We start from the raw sequence: 10,000 nt of genomic DNA, 5'->3' as shown, positions 1-10,000 counted from the left end.
CTAGGGTCTCCTATTCTTCATGCCTACCTAAATGAGCCTCTTAAATTTCTCATTAAATGAGAACTGTTCCCAATATAATCCCCAAAGGAGGAGAGAATCTTGAAGGTGACAATGAGAATGTATGCGCTATCAATCACATTCCCTTCATTCAACTTGTAGCCCGAAGCAAAGTAAAAGTTGTTCCTGTGTTACTCATCATATGTCTGTACACAATATTTATAAATCGCTCCTGTGTCATTATGATAGCCACATAGAGATCAACTCAAACATTTCCCTTGGGCTTGGCCTGACAAGGAAGTCTGTTCTTCAAAAGACAAAGACTAGAACTTGCATTGTTTTCGCTAGATTCCCCGCTCCATTTCATCCAGTTTTCCACTCAGCACATTATTCTTTCGGGGAAAACCTCCACTAATAAAGGGAACGGACCGTTTCCCCCACTCCTGGAGAAACACATGCAATGTCTCGTCATCTCGTTTTTTTTATGAGATATTTCCATTCCAATTCTTCCACTATTTGGTTTTTCATCAACCAATAACGTAAAAATAGGACGGTTGGTTCAGAAGCGAGGGTTTTGAGGAGTGACAAGAAGTGAATCATTCTCATTTCCCCCCCAAACTGGCGGAAAATAGTGCTTAGCCTCAGTAATTCTGGAGCCCGGACCACGGCGGCGTTGGAGCTGGGGTAGGGGGGGATTTGGGTTGGAAAGGATGACTCATACACTTCTTTCCATGCTCAATGATTATAATACCCCTTAACAGAGAACAGTACTGTTACAGGGCCAAAACGAATACTCAGTCTCTCGGACTTAACCAGAGCTGAGTTCTGACTGGCTGTGGAGCGAGCACCGCAGGCTGTGACAAATTAATGGTGAAATTGTTTGCAATCATTCGTTCTGTCTGCTGGTGAACAATGGAAAGATGTTCGAATATGTAGAGTATCCCCACAGAAAAAAGGGCTGATGATGATTCTATTACAGTTGTACTTGTTTCACGAGTACAGGACCAGCATGGAATTGAACCCGCCCTTCATTCAGAGCCTGTAAAGTCCACTGTGCCTCGACCATTTACTGAGATGGGGATTGTAAGAACATTGCGAATCATTTGGGAGATTTAGATCTGTCCGGGAAATATTAACGTCCAGTTCATAGGTACGTCATAGAGGTCTTTTGTTTGGCAAGGTGAAAGAGCTTCCCTGTTTTTTTTGTATCTTCCATCTTAATATCAGGCATTAACGTTGCTTCACAATCCTTCCCACAATGGCTGTATTTACAGGCTCATGTGGCATCTACAATGGCAGGGTCACTAGCTTTCTCCACGGTCCAGCTAGATCAAATTCCTGCCCTGGCACCGTGGCGATAGACACACACACACATACACACGTGCACACGCACACACAAACAGCTATGTTTTCACCCCATTTCTCTGATTGAGTCGAACACAACTTAGGAATGTTACTCATTATTTTAAGAGTTATGAAAGCTCTGGCTGCATGCCTGACCCTCTGGAGACGGACGGTGGGATCAGCTCCAGGAATTGTAGTTTTATATTGGTTGGGAATTGTTTTTGCATTCCTCATCCGTCTGAGGTGCATGGTCTGTCATGTCATGAGCGTTCATATGTGCTGTGATAAGACAATTTTGTAGATGGTGATGTATTTTGACGTGTATCCTGAAAGCCTTTTAAACTTTTTCAAACAGAATAGCCATGGGATGCAACGGTGGACAAGGTTTGTTTGACCTTATACTCATCTTTTACCTCAGGTTTAAAGCTGACTCAGAACAACACAAATATCTGTATTGTCCTGGAGGTCAACTTTAAAGTTGACCTCCAGTAGAAAAAGGTAATATCCCAGTGTAAAAGAAGACTCTTCAGCCTTCTTTCCATTGTACTTCTTTTGAAAGCTAACATTTTGAACAGTTTCCTGCTCCACCATGGGACTTGAAAAAGGCCATCTGGAACTTCATTCTCCCTGCCTTTTGGAAGGCTTGAACGGCCCTTATGACTTCCAGATGTTAACCAGCAACATTTAAACAGCAGCTTTTTTGTTCTCCTGAGATAAAGTGACGTTAAATATATATAGCGTTTCAAGAAATTCTCTACTTTATCTACAGTTCCGATGAAATCTTAAAAGCACTATTTTTGCAATCAATGATTTTGGCTAAAATCAACTAGTGTTTTCATTCCGCTGAAGGTATTCCGAGAATGTTATTTCAATGTCTACAATAAATATAGTGCCTTCACACGTTGGGGTCGGAGAGTTTGAATGTTTCCTTAAGAGAAAATCTGTTTTCAACTATTGTCTTATGCATTGGGAAAAAAAACACAAAAGGGCAAAAGAAAACTATACGGTGAAGCACTGTGCAAATTGCTCTATTTATCATATCATACAATTTTTACAATATAAGTTATTTTTAACCTTTATAGACAAATTAAGAAGATATAATTTGTTTTTAATCTTCATTGTAAAACGCCACCCTTAGGCCTACACTATTTACAAAAGCAAAACCACAAAGCCTTATTTCGTAGTAATGCACTTTAACCAAGTTGTTGATAGAACGATCTTGAAGCCAGATAAACACAATGTACTTGTACAAAATCCATTGAAGAACTTCGGTGAATTTCAAAATTTGTCAAAAAACGGTGCACTTAGTTTGTCCAAAAGAAGTGACGCCTACTCTACTGCAAAAATATCTGTCTTCAGGCGGTGAAACTGTAAACCTGAAAGTTATGGCAATCTGGAAGTCATGACCCTCGACCCCTGACCCTCCGCCCCGCCCACCATCCTTGACATTCTTCTTATCTGTGTCTTTCACTTTGTGGGTTTGGAAGCAGGGTTACCATCATTTATGGGAACCGAAGGAAAAGTGGTTGCCTATTCTGTTGTTTAGTACTACATAATTTGTTTCCCACATACAGCTTTGATAAATGCTGCTGTCTTTTAGATGTTTCTATTGAATAAGCATTTTGGGACATAGATAGTAAACAACAGGTTTGTCTTTAAGCATTATCGTCAAGAACAAATAACTCTTCTTATCTTTTTAATTTTGCAATGTTAACATTCAGTCTACAAAAAACAATAACATTTTGTACAAATCAAATTGCTTGAAATATTGGCGTCAGCTGCTTCAAGGGCCCCAAAATCAACATATACATGAGGGCAGGCTCCTGCAAGCCACATACTGAGGGGCCCCGGGGCCGAAGCAGCTCGTCTGGTTCTGGTCACAATGAACCCTTAATGGTAAGTTAAGGCTGCTCTAATGACCCCAAAATCATTAACTATCTCATTCCTATTGGGGCAGGGGCTTTCACAAGCAGTTAACACCGGATTATCAATGTTACAGCTAGTGTTATCTCAAAAAATAATTAAATGTTCTTTTATCTTTTCAACATTTGACTATTTTTTAATGAAAAACCAAACAAATTACATGCGAAAGTGCAGTTAGCATGTTGCTACCGCTCAGCTCATCAAGGTTACTCATGTTTGAGGTGTCAAGTGCCGAGGAAGCGACGATCTCGCTGGAGGCACTCCCTATCACAGCTCCTCTCCATTAGCAAGGAGACATGATGAGAAACCTGGCAGCGGCCCAGATGTAGTTCCCTCCCGATTGGTTCAGCCCAAATGTAGTTTTATAAGTACGGATGTCGCCCTATCACCAATGGCTTCGAGTGGGGATTTTTTGCAAGCGTTGCCTAAATACCTAATTATAAACATGACCGCAAAGCCGTTGAACATCAAATAACTAAATTCACCACACATGTCTAAAGCACATCAAACACCAGATACAGATCTGAGTGGTGGTGTTTGTGCGCTTCTCTTCCATTATGTCAGACCCAGCCTACACCCTGTGTGAGGAACCTTCTCGCGGACTGCAGAGGTATGTGGACCAGGGAAGGCCATCTGTTAACCTTGAAGGCCTGTGACAGGGCTTCATGGTAGGCTACACTATGGGAGACCACCTACTCTGCCAGGCAGATGGAAGACTAATAATACACACATAGAGGAGAGTAGACAAAACGGCCACAAACAACGCTTAGTGTCTACCGTGACAACACCCAACTTTGGGTCCTTCAAAAGGCCCATGCATTGAATTTACACTTTGATCTGTCTGTCGAGACCTATCTATCCATCTATCTATCTATCTATCTAGACAATCAAATTATCTAACAATCCATGTATTTATCTATCTATCTATATACTTATAGATATGCAATAGCCTAAGTATTATATCTATATGGACCCAAACCATCATCGGTCCAGGTAGCGGAATGGGACCACGCCCTCTCGGGATGTGCTTCTAATTGCCATCAAGAGAGAAAATAAACTCAGTGAACTTCGACGGAAAGAGTGGACGACTTTACCATGAATTGCAGGCGGATTATTCAATGTAGAAGCCAAGACCAGCACTGTCTTTAAAAAGCTAAAGAAAATGGCTTTGGTTTATCATTGGACAGATGTGCTGCAGGAATATGGTCGAGGTGATGTCATGCATTCATTGAAGTGATTTAAGCCATCTAGTCTGGAACTCAATGCACACTCGCAGGGCGCATCCCTTTTCCATTCGAATAGATCGAAGATGGGGAGACTTAACCATCACTGGAGATAAAAGTCAAATGGAACATTATTAAAGATATAATAAGTCGTCACTGCAAACGAGTAAGGCTGTTTGGCAATGCTTAACCAATGGGAATTGAGATGCGCTATTTACGAAACTATTCGAGGTATTTGGCCAACTCACTGTGGAGGAGGATGGGCAATCAGCAAAATACAACTTTTCAGTCAGTTTGATAAACTTTCAAAAGTTAACCACATCTCCGCCCGACACGCTCCGGGTTTTGCGTCTAGTCTTGAGGACCGTGCGAGGGCGTCTTACCTGAGCTGGCCGGCGACGTGACGAACAGGAGAATGGCCGCTAGAGTGATCTGAGCGTCCCTTATCCGCCGTTTTACTTTCCATCTTATTCGGGAATCCATGACCGCCAGTGACGTTCACGGCAAGTGGATTCAACTTTTTCGACTGACACACAACTGATACTTTGTTCAGCGCTTACGATCAGGAGAGAACTAGAAGCCAAAAGTCCCAAGAGAAAGAGAGAAGGAGGGGATAATCGTTATTTCTCAAGAAGCCATAAGTTTTTCTGATGCGGGTCCTTCTGACGGGACCGGTGACCCTCTCTCTGCACTGTTCCCCTCTCTGCCGCTCCTCCGAGCTATCCTGCAATGCAGAGCTCCTGCACACAAGTGTAACTCTTTCAATCGTCAGCCCCCTAGAAGTGGAAAAAAAAGGAATTTCTCTGGGCCTGGCCGCCCCCTCTCTCCTCCGGCTGTCACTCACTCCGCGGACAGGGGGGATGAGCAAATCATAGGGGTGGGTCTAATTGAGCCTGCGCTGTTATTGGCCGTGGGAGGGATGAAGAGTTTGGGAAAAGGTTTGCAGCGCCTGTTAGGAGCGCTGATCCGGTATCCATAGCTTTAAACACTCCAGGGCGGGAAAATAAAACGCTCAGTGAACCAAATGAGCAGAATGTACAACAGTTCTAGTCATATGTTGCCTTGAGTCTAACACTTAATTTATCAATAAAAAAGCATTTTATTAAACATATACAAGATTGAACATATCCTTATAACAGAGCCTTGATGAAAATTGTAAAAAAAAAAGTACTAAATAATGAATTGATTGATGATGGATTTAGTACCTTCAGGAACTCTTGGACGACGCTGAAGTTGGCATCCGATTCGCAGCATCCGATTCGGCTTGAAAACCACTTAGAATCTTCAAATCGGTCCTGATTGAAAACCACTACACCTAGACTCTTCAAATCTGGACTACATTATCACAGTGAGGCTATACATTATGTAAAACATAGTTTCAGATTTGTGAAACCTTTACCCTATTTGTGAAAATGCAAAATAGGGTGATAATTTAGTCCAGATTTGAAGAGTCTAGGTGTAGTGGTTTTTAATCAGGATCAGTTCTAATGCGGTCTGGACCCCTAAAAAGCATTAAAATGTGCCTTTATTGCATTTTCACAAATAGGGTAAAGGTTTCACAAATCTGAAACTATGTTTTAAATAATGTATAGCCTCACTGTGATAATTTAGTCTAGATTTGAAGAGTCTAGGTGTAGTGGTTTTCAATCAGGACCCGTTCTAATGCAGTCTGGACCCCTAAAAAGCATTACAATTAGCCTGTATTGCATTTTCACAAATAGAAAAAAGGTTTCACAAATCTGTAACTATGTTTATTATAATGTATAGCCTCACTGTGATAATTTAGTCCAGATTTGAAGAGTCTAGTTGTAGTGGTTTTCAATCAGGAACGATTTAAAGTGGACCAGCTGCTGAATCGGATGCTGCGAATCGGATGCCAACTTCAGCGTCGTAACTCACGGTGACTTGGGATGTGTGTGTGTGTGTGTGTGTGTGTGTGTGTGTGTGTGTGTGTGTGTGTGTGTGTGTGTGTGTGTGTGTGTGTGTGTGTGTGTGTGTGTGTGTGTGTGTGTGTGTGTGTGTGTGTGTGTGTGTGTGTGTGTGTGTGTGTGTGTGTGTTTGTGTGTGTGTTTGTGTGCGTGTGTTTGTGTGTGTTATCTTTGTTCTATAACTTTGGACGTTGGATAACTGGCAGTCCTATCTACAAATACGCTGAAAAAGCGATAGCGGATATTAAAAGATATGGCAACGTAACAATGAAACATTGTTTTTTTTATTAAAACAGGTAAAAGGAACCAACTCTCAGAGGGGGAGGATGAACCTGTTTCCTCCTCCTGGCGTGGCTCGGACACGGGCTGGAGTTTGTTATAATGCCCCCCCCCCCCCCCCCCTCTTCTGTGTTTCGCTCATTCGGTTGCCAGAGTTTACCCTGGCAAAAAACAACACCCTTTTCTTGTGGTTCAGGTTGTGAGAAGGGAAGAGTCCAGTGTTATGTCTAGGAGAGGAGAGGAATAATATGGCAAAGGTGAAAAGGATATATGCACGGGGAGGGGTTGACTGGTGTCTGTCATCATCGAAGGAAAAACCGTCATGTTCTAACGCCTTAGAAATGTTTCACCTGTCATGTACCACGCCTCTAGGTCCTAGGTCCTAGCCCCTAACTCCTTGCTCCTAGCGCCTGCATCCTTTCGATGAGTTCATCTGCTATAAAATGACAGATAGAACTGGCAAAGCTTATTGTTTCTCCTGTGCCAAAGTAATTGATGCCAAGCATGGATCCATCAGAGAGCATTACGTGAACGACAGCAGACGTCCCTGCATGTGTAGCCTTGTATATGGACAGCCTACCATGCCGGCTTCCAAAAGCCCAAGGGTTACGCAACAGATTAGCTAGCTACCTTAACTGACCATGTTCAGGATACAGTGGCTTCCTTTATATTGATGCATCGACAGAATTCTCAAACCACCAAATAGCAGCTAGCTTGATGAAGTGTGTATGCCATGTGGCATGTTGTTGTGAGGGATCATGAAGTTTGGGAGTTAACTGACCTTCTCTGGTCGGCGTTAATATCGGCCAGGCCTTGCCTGCTCCAGCTTGTGCGATTGAATTCATTTCGAACATCTGCGAACGCATCTTCAAATTATTAGCAACAGCGAACTTATCTACGATTTTAGTACCCCATGTCATATGGTGAGGCTTACTCAGCACATGTGTGCAAATTTGTTCGTGTTTAAAGACATTAAATATCTATCGATTATATTATGTGCCAGGCACACTGCCTGCAGCTACTACATGCATTGGGAAGAATCTGAAAATGACACATCTGAACATTTGAATTATTTCCTCTGAGTTTTGGTGCATAGTTTAGTCCAATTACAGTTTTATAAGATATGTATGATTGTAAAGATATCTTTGCTCCTCATTTGGAATCAAAAACCGGCAATCTAATTAAAAAACTACTTCTGTAAATTAATTTTATTTTCTAAATTTGAATCATGGAAAGAGATGTAGATAGTTGAACGAGTGAAAAACATCATCAAATATTTTGAAATGAGGGTTGAATGAGGGTGAACATATATTTTTGTAGATGAGGATTGTTGTTCTCCAAAAATGTGAAGAGGAAAGTAGAAAAGACCAAAACATGTCACCACTAGCATCAATCTGCAGTGCACAAAAAAGTTGCAGATGATTATTGATTTACAGTTATCCTCCCTTCGTCTAGTCAGTTCCAAAAAACAGTTCTCCCGTGTCGTCCTTAGGGCCAGCTGCAGGGTCTACTCTAGGCGCCAAGCCAGGCTGACTGCGCTGTATCTATGGGACCTCTGACAGGGGGTTATCTGTTATCAGCATTAATGACCCGGGCCACTCCAGGGCCTCTCAAGACCTGGGGAACTGCTGAAAAGTTCATGGCCAACGTCCCCCCCTCCCCCCCCCTGGTCATCATGTCTCTGAAGGACTTCCTCTCTGGAGGAGAGAGACTGAAGCCTGTGGTCCATCAAAAACGTCCCACTGTGTGGGATAAACAACCTTTTGGGTCTCCCAAGGATATTTTTAGAAAACGCGACAATCTATTTTTGTAATTTATTGTTGTGCTTGTTATTTTGTATAATTTATAATATAAAAAAAGTTTTTGTTTTGATTATATCTCCACTTCCTTGACACTTGACACCTAAAACATGAGCACACTTGATGAGCTGTCCATTAGCAATATGCTAGCTGACTTTTGTCAAAATGTCTACTTTAAACTTGTTTTGCCCAATATTGACCTGAATAAAGTTATTATGAAAAATAAATGGTGTCATTAAAGATCAGGTAGGGTTTAGGACACTGCCGACATTGGTGTGTGAACCCAGAATCTTTCGACTTGGACTGAAATACATTGAACAATGGGCCATTTTGTTTAATTTCATGGATTTCCTCCAAAGCCTTTATGAACTATGCTTCCTCCTCAGGCCTTTGAGTCCTGCCCCGCCCCAGAGTCTCTGCCGTGATTGGCTGTAATCACATATGATTGGTACATAACCAGGTAGTGTTTACAGGTCTGTAACCTGGTGCTTACCAACCACAGTTAAGAGTTACTCTTCTTGTCAATTCTGAGCCTTGCCTTAATGATGTAGGTGGCTATACTTGTACACCCGTTTCCAAGTTCCATTTAGTCTCTCACATTATACTGCATCAAAAGATCTTGCCGATTTTAGGCCTCGAGAAACACTGTAACATGGCATTTACTTCGCAGCTGAATTCAGAATGATCACAGACATGAAATATCTTATGCCGCTTTTCCACTGCATGGTACCAGCTCGACACGACTCGACTCGACTCGACTCAGCTCGCCTTTTTTGCGTTTCCACCGCGAAAACATGGTATCTGGTACCTGAAGTGGCTGCTTTTTCTAGTACCGCCTCGCTCTAGGTTCCAAGCGGCTGAGCCGATGCTAAAAGGTGACGTCGGCAGACGGCCGGCCACTGATTGGCCAGAGAGTGTGACGAAGTCACGAGAGCGACATGGCAACCATGCTGGTAACAGCCATAGCAGCGCCGCAGCCAACATATTCCACTTCTTCAACATGCCAGCTAATAATACGAACACGAATACCATCGCATCGATGTTCTCCATTGTTGTTATGTGGGTTCTGTCCATGTTTGGGTTACGTAGGTGTTGTTTGCGTCGCGTACAAAAATACGTCACGGCCCTTTCGCGCAGCCGACCCCGCCCACGTCCCGGAGGTACTATTTGCGGTGGAAAAGGACCCGCGCTGCTACCGTGTCGAGTCGTGTCGAGTCGTGTCGTGTCGAGTCGAGCTACATGTGCGGTGGAAAAGCGGCATAAGAGAGTGCTTTAATAAGCCTGTAAAATGATTTAATTTTGACCATATTAACTGATTGGATGACCCACCTGCCTGTCCACTCATTGCTCATGACCAGGGTCTTCCACAAAGGCAGACCTAATGCTAAAGCTAGCGATCTAGTCATGTGTTTTGGGGGAGTGGCTTTGGGGGGAGAAATGGGAGGGGTTGTATTTTGTTTGTTGGATACTGACTGGTTTCTCCAAATAGCCTACCCTAGCCTCAAGC

General features: G+C 42.8%; 1 protein-coding gene and 1 long non-coding RNA gene across 3 annotated transcripts in view; both read right to left on the bottom strand.

The window, feature by feature from the left end:
- The window catches only part of col5a1 (procollagen, type V, alpha 1), a 71,199-nt gene extending 65,927 nt beyond the window's left edge, over window positions 1–5,272 (bottom strand). For both annotated transcript variants that reach the window (XM_056589252.1, XM_056589253.1), the window contains exon 1: window positions 4,871–5,272. In XM_056589252.1, coding sequence (XP_056445227.1) covers window positions 4,871–4,970 — 100 coding nt within the window. In that variant the 5' untranslated portion in view covers window positions 4,971–5,272. The remainder of the gene's footprint in view (window positions 1–4,870) is intronic.
- Window positions 5,273–6,837: 1,565 nt separating this feature from the next.
- LOC130381727 (uncharacterized) lies at window positions 6,838–9,907 on the bottom strand. Its single transcript, XR_008895456.1, has 3 exons — window positions 9,823–9,907; window positions 7,476–7,548; window positions 6,838–6,921 (listed from the first exon to the last, which is right to left on the bottom strand). It is a non-coding gene; the product is annotated as an uncharacterized LOC130381727 (long non-coding RNA).
- Between the last annotated feature and the right edge of the window lie 93 nt (window positions 9,908–10,000).

This window comes from Gadus chalcogrammus, chromosome 4 (genome assembly GCF_026213295.1).
Source record: "Gadus chalcogrammus isolate NIFS_2021 chromosome 4, NIFS_Gcha_1.0, whole genome shotgun sequence".
Lineage (NCBI taxonomy): Eukaryota > Metazoa > Chordata > Actinopteri > Gadiformes > Gadidae > Gadus > Gadus chalcogrammus.
The sequence above is the reverse complement of the archived record's forward strand: the minus strand, read 5'-3'. Positions and strand labels throughout refer to the sequence as shown.